Source organism: Notamacropus eugenii, chromosome 3, assembly GCF_028372415.1.
Source record: "Notamacropus eugenii isolate mMacEug1 chromosome 3, mMacEug1.pri_v2, whole genome shotgun sequence".
Taxonomy (NCBI): Eukaryota; Metazoa; Chordata; class Mammalia; order Diprotodontia; family Macropodidae; genus Notamacropus; species Notamacropus eugenii.
The window spans coordinates 242,893,656-242,911,942 of NC_092874.1; the positions used below are offsets into that span (position 1 = coordinate 242,893,656).

Consider the following 18,287-nt stretch of genomic DNA (forward strand, 5'->3'; position numbering starts at 1 on the left):
TAAGTCAGAATCATATCCTTTCTTCATCACCAGAGCTTTGAGGGGTTATGTTTAAGTAATGCTATGTGTAGATTTTACTACAATGAGAGAATACAGTTTTTAAAAAGGAGTGGTAAGAAGAGTCCCAGGTTTTTGGCTCATCTTGCTGGACTGATTCTGTAATCTTGCCTCCATTCTGTAGTTCACTTTCCCTATCTGTAAAATGGGGCTAATGGAACCTTTCCCTGTCTTCCTTCACAAAGATCTTAGAAGAAATAAATGAGTTTGTATAAATTGTAGTTAGTGTCAACATATTCAGATCTCTTCCTGGCTGCTGAGCTTCTAGTTTACAGAGATAAATCTCAAGGTTTCTGGGAGACACTAGCCAGCATCCAATTTCTATGCATTTCATCTCAAATACAGGCATTAATATTTTCAGCGATTTTTTTTAGTGAAAACGTACTCTTAAATTGTTAGGGAGAAATAACAAGGATTTTGCTCTCACATTCTGTGAGGCTAAGACAGGCTGAATTGCATGCCGTGTAAATGTCACATGTACACAAGGCAACAAAGACACTATTGTAAGAGAGCATAATGTCATCAAATGCTTTGACGTCCTCTGATCTCCAAGGATGGCCATTCTTACCAACAGAAAACACCATAGTAACATCTATTGTGAGGTGATAAATTCAGAATTTGTGTGAGTCTCAAAAACTTGCGTATGCAAGTGTTTATGTGCATCACCGTAGGAAACAAAGAGATGAATTAGAAATAGGGAACCTCCCCTAGTCAAGCTTGAATTTATAAAGTAAACCCAATAGTTTCCTTAGTCTTAAAATTAATATTCTTAAAACGCTAAAATGTAAAGACTCTACATAATTGTTGTCTTTTTAGACGATGATTTCACAAACCACTGGGGGAAAGAAAAATCCTATCTTTGTGCCCACACCACATTCTGATTTAAAGTGATAATATCAGCAAAAAATACAAATGAGACCATTTCCTAGCTAGCTTTCTAGCAATTTGAAGCAGCTGTATCCTTAGTCATAACTTAAGAGTTATAGACTTAACTTTAAGAGAAAGGAAATATGGGCATTTTGTTTAAGTAACACCATGAAAGTTATCAGGGTGGGATTGTGTGTGTGTGTGTGTGTGTGTGTGTGTGTGTGTGTGTGTGTGTGTGTCTAGCACAAAGCTAGACCTATTTTCATTGTGCTAACAAAGAAATCTATGTGAGTTTAAAGAAGACAGAAAAAGATTTTCTGTTTTATCAATCCCTCAAATTGTTCATTCATTTCCTCCCCTTGGGCTTAAAGCTAAGTTCGGAAGACACTGCCTACATGTTAGTGAAAACATTATTTTCCCTCCATCCTCCTGAAACAGTTTTGTCTTTGCAGCCTTAAATAGGAGCCATCCCCCACCCCATTTCTCTCATTTGCTTCATGTTCCTGGAAAGTGTACCCCTTGAATGGGTGCAATGAGGACCAGCATTGATCTCTCTCTCTCTCTCTCCTTTCTGTCTCTCTCTCTCTCATGCCTAGAATCTGAAGACACAGTTTCTTAGAGGCTTGGGAGCACAAGTGTCTATTTAGACGTAAACTGTTTTAACCTGCCAAAGATACGTCCTGAGAATAGGTACGGCACCATGGCAAAATCACCTCAGCAAGACTTGGTTTATCATGCTTCCCTCCTACCCCCATTAAAAGAAAAAAAAAAACCTTACATAGCAAATGTTGAATGTTTTTACAGAGACTTCAAGGGCAGTTGTGGGGATGTTTATATTTCAGACAACCTAAACATTGTTTGGAACAAAATTAGAGATTTCATTTAGGGGAACAGCAAGTTGATGAATTGCAGCCCGCATCTTGTTCAAAAAAAAAGAGGCAGATTTACTGTGGGCTTTTAGTCTAGGCACACAAAGAGTGGAGAAGAAGAGAGAGGAGAAAGCATTCTCGTTCTAACACTTATCTTTTATATCGTACTTCAGCCAGTAGAGTAAATAGTTCATAATAAATGAGATTTACAAATAGCCACTCGTCTACTTTCTCGGGGAGAGTAATGATTTTTGCTGGGCCAGTAATAATGAATTCTTTCAGGTTGGTGAAGCATTTCTGTAAGTTGGTAAACTTTTGATGCCAACTTGTCTTTCTTTAAAAGGCAGTAAAGGCACTCTTGTGTTGTATAAGAAACCCAGGATTTGATTTAACAACCTCTTCCCCCCTCACATCTCCTAGATCAAGGAGAGCTAGAAGCAATATTCTTAATAGGGAGATAGGTTGAATATAAAGCAGAATGTAAGAGACTTCAAAAGCAGAATGATATATTAAGAAGAAAAGTGAAGGGAGAAGGGAATATCAGAAATAGAAACACAAGAAAGGATCTGCGATGAAAAAGCAGAAAACAAGGGAAGAATGAAGCAAATCCAGATAATTATTAGCTGTTAATACTAGTCCTATAAACAGATGGAGTAATTAGCTAACAGTTGTATTAAAGGAACATTGGCAAGAGTAGGAAGTCAACTGGTTCTTGGCAGAGAATGTTTTGTTATTCCGATGACATAACTTCTAAACAGAAGTGAAAACTCATTGCTTAGTTTGGGGATGTTTATAGACCCCAAGTAGGTCAAAGAGCTGGGTGTCTGGGGCTGACCTTGCTTCTGCTAGAGTGTGGAGAGTTTTTGTTGTTGTTGATGTGGTCATGATTGTTTTCAGTTCCAAAATGGTATTTCCACTTCTGCTTTTTTCTCAGGACTTTATTGTAAGATGAATGGGGGAAGGGATTAACTTGGGGGTAATGAAAACATTCAAGTTTAACAGAGACCAACTTCAAATTTATGAGTGATAACTTCTTAAGTGTGGAGGAAAGGCCCCATGTTAAGCTAAAAAATAAACAAATAGTGACCTCTCCCTACCTCTCACTTCCATGCTTTGGATGTTTGGCACCTCCATTTGGATACAGCTTGAATGCCAACCACCTGTCACATGTAATCAGTTAGTAAACTTAGCAGAAGCTTTGACCTGCCAAATTTTCTGGCCAGGATTGAATATGGAATAAACAGTAACCAATTTTCAAAGTCTAGCCTCACAAGAAAATTCTAAAAGTTGAATAAAAATATAGGTTCCTCTGCCTAAAAAGACTCATTATATATTAGGCAACAGTTGTAAGTGTCAGTAATACTTTTTCATGATCGTATATGAAAGTTACTCAAAATGCTGTTTTTTGAAACAGAGGGGAATGTGAAATGCTCCAAAACACAAATATGAGAAATGCACACTAAAACAATTCTTAAGTTGATATTGTACATAAAATTGGCAAAGATGCCCCTCCCCCAAAAAGAAGTCACTAAACTGTATGTACCCGTATAAGCAACAATACTACTCTTAGATGAGATTAGATTAAATTAGAACTAACTGTACTCCAAAAGTCACTAAACTGTGTGCACTCAGATACACCAATTGCGAAGCAATCAAAGAGGAAAGGACCCACATGTTGAAAAATATTGAGCATTTCTTTTTTGAACTGGAAACTAGGAGAGTGGGTGCCCATCAACCAGTGATTGGCTAACAAATTTTTCTAAAATCTATGGAATATTATTGCACAATGAGACAGGAAGAAGGCAACTGATTCAGAGAAATCTGGGAGGACTTACATGAAGTGATAGGGAGAATTAAGAAGAACTAAGAGAATAAATTGTATAAAAATGACAACAGCCTAAAGAGAAACGACTTTAAAAAACTATCAATGACTCATCAATGAAGTGACCAATCACCTTTTCAGAGATTTGGGGGAGGGGTGAAATTTAGAAGGAAGAGGATCTTAGTGATGGTGATGCCAAAGAAAAAATAAGAAAGAAAAGAGCACCAATGAAGAACTTTTGAAATGTATGAATCAGAAAAAAAAAAAAAGAAAGTTCAGAGGGAGATATAAATAGGCAGTTTTGTAACCAATATGTTGAATTATTACATTCTTTTAAAAAAAAAAAGAAAAGTTGTATGTGGTAGAAATTTGCAGTTCCATATACAATCCTCATTTTTAATTCTTTGTACATAGAACTATTCATATTTATTGGTATTCATCATGTTTGGATTCACAATTTTTTTAATTTTAAGGAGGAAATAATAGAGGATTAAATGAGGAAGATTAGATTTTTTCCTCTTAAACATCAGAAAGTAGAGTAGAAATAAATCTTTCTGCAAGTTGATATATTGTGAAAATTGATAGAAACAAATCATTTGTTTCTCACTGTTTCCCTAAATATATGAGGAATTTATTTAACCACTAAGTCACCTTTGACCTCTTAAAAAGTATTTTTAACTAAACCAGATTCCAAATAGCCTTGCAGAAGAGTAAGAACATTGCCTAACTGTTTGAAGCAAGACCTTGAAGATTTTTTCTTTCAAATGATTACTTCGTGTTGTTATTTTGTGCGGTCATTGTGTCTGATTCTCCATGATGCCATTTGGGATTTTCTTGGTAAAAATACTAGAATGGTTTACCATTTCCTTCTCCAGATCAGGAAACTAAGGTAAACAGAGTTAAGTGACTTGCCTAGGGTCACACAGCTACTACGTGTCTGAGGTCAGGTTTGAACTCAAGTCTTCCTGACTCCAGACCCAGCACTCCATCCACTGCACCACCTTTAATTAGCGTACTATCTATCTAATGTATATGACCCTTCTCTATGATGTAACTAGCTTTCTAAGTATGTGATTCATCGTCATCAGCTAGCATTGTTTGTTACACCAGGATTAAAGCTAGCATGAAAAGCAATTAGCATGGTCATTTTGGCTTAGACAAGAGCTGACATTGTATTGTTGGTCCAGTATCAATCAGTCACCAAGAAGAAAGATTAAGCATGCCTTCATCCTTTCAAAAGAATTTTATTCTGTACTAGAAAGTATCAGCAATTTAGGTGAATTTTTAAAATAATCTCAAGTTATCTGAGAGGCAGTATAGCTTAGTGGAAAGAAACTGGCCTTGAAGCCAGGAAAACCGGGGGTCATGTTGTACCTCTGACAGTACCAGCAAAGCACTTAGCCTCTCAATCTTCTAGGAAACTCTTTAAAACTATAAATTTCAAAGTTACCAACCTTCTGTCAACTGATAGGAGGAGTTTCCTTATCCATGAGTCCTCTCTATCAATAAAATCATAGGGCCTGCCCTATTAAATTATTTCTAAAGCCTGATCAAAATGGCTGCCTATTTCTTATTCTGAACCTTCCATATTTGTCCATACATTCTACATTTTAGGTAAAGGTGCTTAAAATGCCAACCTTTTTTGGACCACTGTTGTGATTTCATTAATGCAAGGAATCATCAGTGAGGACTCTCTGTCTACCAGGACAATCAAAATCAGCTTTTCCTCTTAAAGTCTAATAAATTTCCCTGGAGCACTGAGAGGTTAAGGGACTTTCCTAGGGTCATACAGTCGATATGAGCTAGAGACCAGAGTTGAGCCCAGGTCTTCCTGATTCCAAGGCTATTTTCTTTCATTAACGTGTTTGGTAAGTAAGGTAAAGTAATAACAAAAAAGTCACTTAATTTGTTAAGCCCCTTCCCCACCTCTATCACCACTCCAAGTGATGATATTCCAGTGCTCTTAAATCATTGTCAGTGGATACGTCTTAAGTGTAATAGTAACTTTTTTAGCTATTGAAGATTTTCTAACCTCTTTCTTCACAATAGCCCACAATAACCCACAAGTACTTTCATCCAGGATCAGATAAAAAAAGTGGAAGGTTAGGAATACGTACCCACTATGTGCCAGGCACTATGCCAAATTCCCTACAAGTATCTATTGAATCTATACAACAACCTTGGGAGGTAGGGTGCTGTTATTATACCTATTTTACTGTTGAGGAAACTGAGACAGAGATAAATGACTTCTCCAGGGTCACCCAGCTAGTAATTATCTAAGGTTGAATTTGAACTTAGGTCTTCCTTACTCCAGATCCAGTGCCCTATCCACTACACTATCTAGCTGCCTCCCAAATTGATAGCATTAGAGTTTCACACTCAAATTCAGGTGTCCTAACTCCCAATCCAACACTTTCTATTCTATATTCCTGAAGAAAGGAAAACCACCTGCATGGAATGGTAAATTTCCAGAACCTCCATAGGACATGTTACATTGTACTTTATATTAAGAGGATTTTCACCCCTCCTAGGCTAAAGCATAGTCAGAGATGTTAAGAAAATAAATTCATAATCACAGTAAAAAAAAAAAAAAAAAAGAAAGCTATGGTGCAATTGAGTGGCATTTCTCATTCTTCCAAAGACCTTCACCTGTATTATCTTATTTGCTCCTCACAATTATTTCTTGAACCATTTGCTATATCAGGTCACATTTTCACCATTTGACAGGTAAAGATTAAGTGATTTGCCTAAGCTTACCCAACTGGTTAATGAAAGAGCCTGGGCTATCACTCACCTCACCTGATATCCAAACTCAATACTCTTTCAATGAATCATTGTTTTTCAGTATAAGTGGTTTCCCTTACAATCTTTTATGCTTTACCTTATGCATTTAAATGCATTCTGGAAAAGGGTCTATAGGCTTCACCAGACTGCCTATGGCATCTTGAATGTTACTCCTAAAAGGTTAAGATCCTCTAGTGTATCTGAAAAAGCATTGGACCCAATAGAGGCCTGCGTTCAGATTCAAACGCTCCTCCTTCCTCTTCCTCCCTGTGTGTGTTTTCAGTCACCTGACTGTTCTGGGACTCATTTTCCTCACATAAAAGGTTGGAAGGTTTCCTCATGGGAAAAGTTTAGATGACTTGATATCTAAAGTCCCTTTCAGCTCTAAATCAATGATCCTGTGACGCGCTTTCATTTCCTTTCACAGATTATCCTAAAAATGTCGTTTTTACCTCCAAATTGGGGATATGTTCCCCAAAGGAACCTTGAGATTTGTGCATTTTTTGATTAGGTCATAAGTGTAAGATAAAAGTGAGGTATAAAAATGAAAAAAAAATTATTCTTCATCTTAAGACTATCAAAAAAAAATTGTTTCATCCCTAGCATTTCCTCTAGGAACCCTTGTGCCTGTCAGATTATATAGTTTATGTATGTTCCATTTCAAAAAGTGGGGGGAGTGCCATAAAATTTTTCTAGTTGGAGGAAATAATCACTTTCCATTAAGTTAAACAGCCCCAATCCATTTTAAATTAAAATATCTGACAGAGAAGCAAGAAAGCTCAGTTTTGTGGTCATGTGAGTCTCTTAGCAAAGAGACCTGAAAAATTAGTTCCTGGTCAGTACTGCTGAGAGGAGGGCCCTTGATTCCCATTCTGACAGTATTGCTTGGAGATATTCAAGAAGTTGAAAAACTCTTAAATGCGTCATCCTAAGTCCTTAAGGAGTTGAACATAATAGGATGACAAAAAAAGTATGTCATTAAACCACAACTACCCTTTCTGGATTACCAGGTATTTGTAGATTTATTGGCAAGATGGCTTAAATTATGGATGTATTTTTAGCCTGCAGCATTACATAATAAAAGAGCAGTGGAATTCTTTGCAGTTAAAAAAAAAAAAGAACCTTATTAAAGCCGACACGGACTTCTGTGATTTTGCATTCCTCGATCTGCCCAAAGAAGTACTCCATGGATACACAATCAATAAAGTTTGAAGGGGTGAGCATTTCCATTTCCCCATTCAATTTAGGAATTGGGACGGCCTCCCTCTCACTACAGACCCGCTGTTTAGTCTGAATCTGAAAATTAAACCCAGAACTTGAGCTCTCTAACATTAAATACTACATTTCTTGCCAGCTCACAACCTCACCAGTGTCTGTGTGGTAAGGTCTATGACTAAACTCTTCAGACATTTTTAAAAGCATTTTAGAGCCCCATCAAGCATTAATGTGTGTGTGTGTGTGTGTGTGTGTGTGTGTATGTGTGTGTTTTAATTACTTAGCAGAATTGTACCATAAGGTACACCACATCCATTCTGCAAATGGACAGTGATATTTCCAAAATATGTTTCTGATTCTTTCTGGAATTTTCCAAGCTTAGTTCAGAGCCAGGGTATTCTGAGCAAGTGATGGTAGAACCACATTTGGGAATTGTCTTCTTTTCATGGACGAAAGAAGAACCAGGGCAAAAATGGGTATAGTTTACCAATAATCGTAAAAAATAAATCTCTCCCATTTGGTTTCCCTCTTTCTTTCTCCTTCCTCTGTTCCCTGCCAGAAAACATACTGGTTACACTCCTCAGAGGGCAGCCTCCGTTTTCTTTGTGAGGTAGCTATGTGAATAGCTGTGAGCTGTTCAGTGTTCAGAGAGGCCTTAGTGACTGGTGCTCATAAAAATGTCACTGTGCACTTCCACTTTGAAAGGGCCTTTTATCTTACCTTCCTGAAGTCCCTTTCCAATGGCTTAGAACGCTTGGCCAGGAAGCTGTAGCTGTGCCTTCCCACATAGCTAGGCCGTAATGAGGTGTGTTCAGCTCTTGGCTACATGTTTCAATCTCTTTCTTATTACTTCAAAGCTTTTGTTGGAGGTCTGAACAATCTTGCGATCTCATTGGTGATTGGTTTTTAACTTGGACTTTAAAAACAAGTTTTTAAATTATTCCATCGCCCAGAAGTCTGTCTACTAATTAGTGGCTGGATTTATAAAGAAGAAAATAAAGAGAACATGATTCTAGGTGGCCTGTGCATCAGAAGAGTTCTGCTATTTTTGGAAATCAGTCTTAGCATTTTCTTCACTTTGGCTGGCCCCTACCCTAGTCACTCCCCACAATTTCTGCTTTGATGTATTCATTTGGCCTTAAGAGGGATCCCAGGTGATTCGTGCTCTGAGAATAGTCATACTTTGTACTAGGACATGGCTGTCATACCCAGGAAAGGTAGATAGAACTTCTTTGTCCCCTCCATTAGATTATAAGCTTCTTCAGGGCAGCAAGTGTCTTTTGCCTCTCTTTATATCCTGGCACTTAGCACCATGCTTGTTGAGTAGTACACACTTAACAAATGTTTTTGAATTGAATTGAGAGTGAGATCACTTGAATTTTCAAAGGTCATCTTCATCCTGGTCCTCATATTTTTTCCTTTTCTTTCATTACCACCTACCTCATTCTTTTGGACAGTTCTACTACTTATAGGGCCCTACTGAATGGAAACTAGTTTTTGGAGGTATCAAGGCATCGGATATCTTCATGTGACTTGACAGAAATATCTATCCTGGGAGTATGCCCAATCTTCGCCTTTCTCACATAGTAGGACATATATACCATGAGCTGAGGCACTGAGCGGAACCACATTTTTCATCCATTGGGAGCCATATTTGTCCTGAAAGTGATACAGGATAATAATCGCATCAGATGGCACCCAGCATTTGTTAAATGCAAAAAGTGAAAGAATGTCAAAATTGTCAAAAAGAAACATTAAAAAAAAAACAACTCTGTCTTCCCAGATCTTTCTGTAAGTAGGACAGGATAGTTAAAGTATGTTCCCAAAGTGCTGAAATTTAGAGGGAACTGTTAACAGATACATGCTCCATCCACAATGTAGATACAATTGAGCTTAGCACTCTTAGTTAGCAAGAATAATTAGTTAAAATAAGAAGCCACCAAAGAAAACTTATCCCTCCCAACACAAAGGCCTTGTAGTGTCCCACACATGTTCCCTTTCTCTTCCTAAATTCACACACACACACACACACACACACACACACACACACACACATACACACACACCCTCCTACTGAATCTACCTTAAAAGATTGATTTTTGAGGGTCTATTTCCTGCTTCTTGCCTTGGGCATGAAAAATGGTAGTTATCACTCTACCTTTCTGTGTTATATTTAAAAGTACTCAGCAACCACAAAGAATACCCTAAATTATCTTTTTCTCTCAGTCACAATGGGCTTTGAACAAACTAATAACATCTCATGATCTTGGTGATCAGTTTCTAGCAGTTTTGAATAATTTATCAGAGTTCAACATGGATTATTTGTAAGATTGTGAGTTTGAAACTTAATTCCTTCCAAGATCTGAAATTTAAAATTTTTATACTTTAAAAATACTTTCAATTTTTTTTCTTTTTATTGTAAGCTTTCCTAACATCCTTGAACATTTCAATATACAAAGAATAAATCAGAGAATTGTTTATGAAACTGTGAACTTGTGTTGAGGGCAATTTATTTTCTTCAGTATTAAATTTAATATATTAGCAACAATATTGTCCTGTTTCTGTCACCTTCTGAACTTCCTTCTGCACTCATCTGAGTGTTTTAAAATATTTCATTGATGTAGTTTTTTATTTTTTGTGTCATTATCATTACCAACCACTCTATGTTCTTCCCTCACCAATAGAAACCCTCCTTTATAAGAAATCAATCAATCAGTAAACATTTGTTAAGTGCCTGCCATGTGCCAGGCACTGTGCTAGATATACAAGTGTAGTTGAACAAAACAAACAGTAGCGATGTGTTACAACAGATAGCATGGCTGGCAAACAATCAGAAAGACCTAAGTTCAAATCCAGCCTCAGACACTTACTAGTTGTGTGGCCCTGGGCAAGTCACTTAACTCTGTTCGCTTCAGTTTCCTCATCTGTGAAATAAACTGGAGAAGGAAATGGCAAACCAGTCCAGGATCTTTGCCAAGAAAACCCTAAATAGGATCGCAAAGAGTCAAACATGACAGAAAAACGTCCAAACAACCACAAAGCAAAACAAATCAACAAATTGACCCTGTCTGAAAATGTTATGTCTCATTGTGCACCTCTTCTCCATCACCTCTCTACCAAGAAAAGGAAATCATGAATTGTCATCTGTCTTTAGGAGTGATAGGGTCAGAGGTTCATGACTTTAGAGTCTATTGAGGTTTTGACCTCTCATTTAACTGCTAAGGAACCAAGGACAAAAGGAGATAACTAGCTTGGTCATACTAATGAAAGATTCAGGCTCAGACTTTCCTAACTCCCCTTCCAGCACTCCATCTATTATCCCACTAGAGTTGTATGCAATTGCTGACGGAATTGATCATAATTCAAAGCTATTTTTCATAGGAATTGTGTAATTTCTTTCTCCTGGTTCTGCTCACAAATTTCCCTAAATCTCCCTTTTTTCATTCACAATAATATTCCATCCCACTCATATACCGTAATTGATTGAGCCAGTCTCCAATTAGCCCATCAGTAAACTCTTATAAAACACCTACTAGATGCCACAGTACTTTGGTAAGGTCTGGGAATACAAAGAGAGGCAAACAACAATCCCTGTCCTCAAGCTCACTCTCTGATGAGTACAACAACAGGCAGTCATATGCAAACAAGTTATAGGCAGGAGAAATTGGAAATAAACCACTGTGAGAAGCCATTAGAATTAAGAGGTATGGTGAAAATCTCCTTTAGAACAGAAGATCTAAGCTGAGGCTTGAAAGAAGCCTATTAACAAGTGCTCGCTTTGTTTCCAATTCTTTGCAAAAACAAAAAGTACTTCTAGAAATACTTTAGTACATATGGATCCCTTCGCTCTTTGGGTTACATTTTTGGTCAGTGAGATTACTGAGTCAAAGGGCATGCCCACTTGGTGACTTCTAAAGTATAGTTCACAGTTCAACCAAAAGTGCTTTCATGTGCTTCTCCTTCCATATCCTCTCCAACAATTTCCATTTTCCTCTTTTGTTATTTCACTAATAGGAAAGATATGAAATTTTAACGAGAGCTAGAACATTATTGTAGTGCTTTCACATTTCCAAAGCAATTGCTGTTGACGATGTTTAGCCATTTCCAACTCTCCATGATCCCATTTGGGCTTTTCTTTGCAAAGATACTAGTGTTTTACTGTTTCCTTCTCCAGCTCATTTTATAGAGGAGGAAACTGAAGCAAACAGGATGAAGTGACTTTCCCAGAGTCATGTAACTACCAAGTATCTGAGACTGGATATGAATTCAGGAAAATGAGTCTTCCTGACTCCAGGACCAGCCTTCTGTCCTTGCACCACTTAGCCACACATTTGCAAAGTACCACATATATGTTATTTCATTTTATCCTAACAACTATGTAAAGTAGATGTTATTAGTATCCCTGTTTCATAGATGAGGAAAAACGGAGGCTTAGAAAGGTTAAATGACTTGCCCAGAGTCACCCAACTAATAAAATGTCTAGGAGAGATCTGAACTCAGTAAGTCCTAGGTCCAGAATTCCATCCACTTTGTCATTCAGCTGCATTTTAGATGATTTTTGTCTCTTATTATTAATAATTTGAAGCATTTTTATGGCTGATTGCTTCCTTTTGTTTGTCTCCACTTATCAGAAAATGTTTCTGGTTATTATATTTACCTTGGATTCTATAATAGTATAGCAAATTATCGAACCTACTTGAGCCCCATTAACCTCTCAAGATCTGGCTTCAGAGACAGCTAAGTGGTGCAGTGTCTGAGGACTCTAAAGTCAAGAAGACCTGAGTTCAGATCCTCAGACACTTACTAGCTGCATGCACTAGACAAGTCATCTCACCTCTGTTTGCTTCGGTTTCTTTGTTTATAAAACAGCAGCTACCTCGTACAGTAGTTTGTGAGATAAAAATGTAAAATACTTTATGAGAGTCAAAACACAGCATAAACGCCGGTTATTTGTAGTGGTAGTAGTCAGAGGGTCTGGGTTCAAATCCCAATGCCGCTGCTGATTACCTATGCGACCCTGACTTCACCTTTTTGGGTCTCATTTTCCACATCTCTCAAAGAGAGGGCTTGGAGTAGATGATCTGAAAAAGTCCCTCTAGCTCTTAGCCTATGATCCTATAAAAAGAAATAAAGTCCACCTCACTTAAAAAAAAAAAGTAGCCATCGCAGTAGTGAGTTTCAAAGTAGTCACTTAAATGCACATCCCTTAGTCACAATGAGAAGTGAGTCGTTACCGAAATGAAGCCAGTTTCTGTTGGACAGGTTAGCAACTTCCTGGAATTGAAATATTAAGAGAAAAGACAAGGTCAGAAGGCAGTTGACCCTTGACTTCTCTGTCTTTCTTTCCTCCATGGCTTTGATCACGCTACATCTCCTTCTGTGGCTGGTCCTCTGGAGAGTAGCATCCCAGGGTCATGGCCTGTTGCCTCGTCAAGAGGTCTAAACCTACCGGCTTAAATACTGGAGGCCTATGGTTGAGCAGGAAGGTTTTTTACTTCATGCTTTCCACGTTTCCCACCTAACCCACAGCAGACTAAACAAAACCAGTGTTAAATCTCATGGCTAGATGCTGCTGTGGTTATATTTTTTAAGCTGTCATCCATTCATTTGTGTGTGTATGTTTATTCCCAGGATTAACAGCTTTTTTTCAGCCTTTTGGGGGGAGATGTTTGAAACCTTTTGAAAAGGGATCGTAATAAGCAGTGGTCTATGATTAAAGCCAAAGGAGGGAGGGAAGGAGGGAGGGAGAGACAGAGAGAGACATAGAGAAGAGAGAGACAGAGATAGAGAAGTGGAAGAAAGAAAGACAGAAAGGAGGGAGAGAGAGAGAGAGAGAGGAAGGAGGAGAGACAGAGACAGAGAAAGGAGAAACAGAGAAGGAGGAGAGGCAGAGAGAGAGAGAAGAGAAAAGAGAGAAAGAGAAAGAAAGAGAGGTGGAGAGACAGAGAGAAGAGAGAGAGAAAGAAGAAGAGAGGAGAGAAGGAGGAGAGCCAGACAGACAGACAGAGAGAGAGGGAGGAGACAGAGACAGAGAGAGAAGTATGTGTATATGGATGTGTGTGTGTGAGTGTGTGTGTGTGTGTGTGTGTGTGTGTGTGTTTTCTTTCCACGCGGCCACTCTCATGCAGCGGTGTCACACATGGTAGCATTTAGAAACCCCTTCACAGCTGAAGTGTTTCAAACACTAATGAATGGAAGTTTGGCCATATAATGCAGACAAGCTTTAAGGCATGCTTTACTGAATGGTGTACTGTAGTGGCCTGGGAAAGGAAGAGAGCTATAAATTGTGTCAGTTAGCCACCCAGACAAAATGAAGCCATGTGGAAAATCAAATCTATTAAAGTATGAAGACTGTTATAAGCTGTTTTAAGCCGGCCATTCTTAAAGGGTCTCAGTTAGCCGTAGGGGTAAATGTTTACCTAGTCTTCCTAGGTCTTGTTCACATGCCGTCTTAGGAGATGATGGGTTGCATTTGATAAAAATCAACTTCTCGCTAACAACCCTTTTTATCAGAAATGTTTATTGTCTCCCATTTACCACCCATGTCCTGAAAGGTACTGCAAATTTATTAAATAAGCAAAGGAAAGAGGGCTGCCTGGTGAGGGGGTTGGAGGGCATGGAGAGCAGGGAGGTCTGCTGAAGGCCCCTACCAACTCCAAAGACATAGACAGCAGGAGGAACACTCAGACTCAACATTAAAAATGTTCCCAGCAATCCATAATCAAGACAGAATAAATTCATGCTGCCGGGGTAATCCACCATTTGACTGCGCATTTCTATGTATGGCCTAAATGTCTGGAAGCCAGAGCAATCAGATAGACCCCTGGTCATCACTTTTATTGAAGTTACAGGATATTATTTACTCTCTTTGGAGCTTTAAAAAAAATTTCAATTCATGCACACACAAAATTGGTTAGATTTTCTTTTTTCTCCCTCATTGATTCTTTAATAAACAAAAGAGCATGGACACATTTGAAGGAGTCAGGGGGCGGGGGGGCGGCCACCACTACTGCTAACACTTGAAGGACACAGTTCTTCCTGGCCTCCTTCATTTTTTCTCTTCTTGTTTTTTGACCCGTAACTGCAAATTTGAACAATCTTGATAGAGATGCACATGTTTCTTTTTCTGCCCTCACTGGTGAAGAAACAGACATCATACTGACATTCTTTGGCCTGAAAACAATTACGTTTTCTGCCTGTCACTATGTCAAATGTTAAATCAACAGCGGTTAATGGCTGTTATGGGAAAAAACAACACCTTGATTCCTCAACTACTTGTTTAAGAAACTTTGAAAGTGGGAGGTGCTTGCCAATTAGTCTCATCCTTCTTGGAAGCCAACAGAAATTCAAGTCCCGATTTTCATTATAAGGAAGTCACTTCTCACTTGACTTACAAGGTCCATCATGGGGAATAATGATTGTTCTTATGTGTTTCAGGAAGAGACTGAAGAGACATCCTCACAGGAATCTGCAGAGGACGATTAGGAGACCACAACATTCCATTTCTACCTCATCAGCAGTTGGGTCTTTTGAAGGGAGAAGACACTGCCGTGACCACTTAGTTTTCTATTGCCATGGTCTTTTCCACTTTTGCCTGGGGGAAAAAAAAATCACATAACCTTAAAAAGGACTTTATTAATCACCTTTTTTGTAATCCCTTCACAGTCCCAGGTTTAGTGAAAAACTGCTGTAACACAGGGGGATACAGATTAACGATGCAACTTTTAATTACTGTTTTCTATTTTCTTAACCTACTAATAGTTTGTTGAGCTGCTAAGAAAGGGTGAATGGGTCAGAAAAATCTTTGAATCAGGTTTAGTCATTCACTGCACTGCATGTAAACAAGAAACTTGTAACATTAATTATAATGGGCATTCATACAGGAAAGGCTTGGTGTGAAACACGTTCTAGGCCTCAGACACCACCAACAACCCACTCCTATCTTAGTCAACTCCCTGTTTAGAACACCAAAGATAAGAAATAGATGTTACTCTTTTTTTTTAATTATTCTTGTAGACTTTTACTTGATTTTTTTTTTCACTTACTGTTATTTCCAGAAAGATTTAAGGCTGATTTGTCATTTCTCTCAATTCATAAACCAGAAGAGGTTATACTCATTTTCAGAAGGGAAGTAAGGCAAATCTACATTGCCAAATTGTATATTTAAGGATATACCGAGGATATTGGCAGAAGCAATCAATACATTCAGTAGTACTCATCTTCAGGAAAACACTCATCTGGGTAGAGCTGACTTTCTCCATAGGTAAACTCCATTTAGAAATCAGTAACAATTGTCCTGAAAGCATCTGTAGATGGTAATCAAGTAAAATGACCATCTTTTAAAAAAAAAATGTTTAATAAAGGTACTTCTGGATTAATGACATCAACTAACGTGAAGCATGGGGGAGGGGAGAAATTTTAAATTGGTGGGAGGGATGCCACAGTCATCCTACTAGTGATGGGAAATTCAAAGGATTCATTTCTCTTCTATTCTGTATTGATTTAAATGTTTTTAAAAAAGAACAAAAAAAAAAAAACAAAAAAAAAAAAGAATACCATGTACCTCAAAGTGGGGTTTTGTATGAATTCCAATGATGCCTTTTGACATAGGATGGTTGGCTGTATTTTACCTCAACCTCAGTGCTCCCATCTTTTCATTCAAACTGCACTTTTAGCAACAGATGCAATATATTCCCCACTATTCAATGCTACCTCTGATTTTTTACAATTACTTTTACAGCCTGATAAATTCTTGCTGCTATACACATAAAATGCAGGAAAAAAAAATCCTTTGGGTAAATGATTTTGGATCTCTTCATTTTCACTTCATTTCTGCCTCACCACTTAATTAGAGTTAAAGAAGCCATCTCTTTAGTGTGTTTCAGCATGACATGTATTTTTTCTTCATTTTTCCCCAATTTTAAATGTACTTATTTCTATTCTCTGCTAGATTTCTATGTAATGTACTGTTAACTTGAATATATTTTTGTACTGAATTGCTCCTAGGTTTTGTAAGGATAATTTTCTTCAATGACACTACATGACAAAAACAAACACGAAACGAAACAAAATTTTAGCTGTACTGTTTGAACATTACTGTCCAAGTTTGTACCTCAAATGAATCGTTTAAAGAAATGGACTAATGAATTGACAAATACCTACCTCCAGACATGAAATGGAATGAACATGTTAACGTTCAGCATTAGTTCTGCCATGTTTGAAACAGTTAGGACTGCAACTAATCCCTAATCAAAAGTATTTTTGTAAAAGAATTTTGATAGAAAAGAACACATTTTAAATTACTTTTTCACTAAAAATAAAAACCTTCAAAGAAACTTGAAGCTTTGTAGGTAGGAAGCAGTGAGCTTGGCTTTTGCATAATGCAATCATTAAAACATGTTTTAAAATTAGTAGATTGTAAGAAAATGCTTGACAAGTATTTTCGTATATTTTACACAAATGTGATGTTTTTGTAATATGTTTCAACCAGATTTATTTTAAATGCTTCCTATGTAGAGTTTTTAATGCCTCTTTCTCCTAGTCATTATGTCTATTTTTTTTAACATTGTATTATGAATTGGGCCAGGAGGTAGTTTCTCATGAAGGCTTATGTCAGTATGACTTTTTTAGTATGAGAGTCCAATGAAACTACAAAAGAAGAAGAAGAAAAAAAACACTCCTTTCTGGTTTCTTCGCTGAGCTCCCTTGAAGGCTCACATATTTTTTTGAGACTGGCGGAGAGCTCATTGTTCTGAATCATGCCCCTCACCCAGAAACAAAGACGGGAGAATTAAAACTAGGCATGTTAATGCTAACTGTGCATTAAACAGATGGAAAGAACTAGAGACTCTTTGAGAAGAAATAAAAAGTCATTTTCCATAAAAGCCTTTGGCATGTTACATTTTTAGAAACCTCAGTGGTCAATGCGTGTTGGTCAGACTCTGAGCACCGAGGGATTTACAGCTCTGATGAAGTTTGTCTTTTCTTTTCTGTATATTGTACAATCAGAACACATTACTACCTCTTAGGGCCTACTATACCTCATTTTTCAGACTGAAAAAAAGCTTGTGGCCATCGGAACAGTGAGAGCATCATAAAATTTTATATATTTATAGTTTATTTTTGTGGGAGATAAATTTTATAGGACTGTTCTTTAACTGTCGTTGGGCACAGCTAGGTAAGACTGGACATTTAGCTTTTCGACCATTTCTGCAAGATAGGTATGTTTGCAGGAGAAAAGTGTCAAGACGTTTAACTGCAGTTTACCTTTTCTCTGTTTCTTGAGTGTCTTCTAACCTTTTTTTTTGCTTTGTTTTCATATAGAGTTGCTGTCTATGATTGTACCTTGAACTGCTTGCTTGTTGAAAATGTTCCTTTAATGGATTATCACATTCTGTTCAGCACAATAAACATCATAGCCTCTGTGATCCCCAGGTTGTTTGGCTCCTACATTTTGTCACAGCTCCATTAAATGGGTAATAAAGTTGAACCAGGCTAAAGACATGATTCAAAGACAATATTCAAATCATTTTTCACTCTGGATTTGGGAGAGCTCTCCACTGGAGCCAGATGGCCCATGGTGCAGAGGGAATGGCTCCTGCCCTTCAGGGATTGGGTGAGGAAAGAAGAATGCCCAAGGAGTTGGGTACCAGGGGATAGGATCCTGACCTTGG

General features: G+C 37.8%; 1 protein-coding gene across 1 annotated transcript in view; it reads left to right on the top strand.

The window, feature by feature from the left end:
* Window positions 1-18,041, top strand: part of HMGA2 (high mobility group AT-hook 2) — a 195,181-nt gene extending 177,140 nt beyond the window's left edge. The window contains exon 6 of the mRNA XM_072655282.1: window positions 15,052-18,041. Coding sequence (XP_072511383.1) covers window positions 15,052-15,099 — 48 coding nt within the window. The 3' untranslated portion in view covers window positions 15,100-18,041. The remainder of the gene's footprint in view (window positions 1-15,051) is intronic.
* Window positions 18,042-18,287: the final 246 nt, after the last annotated feature.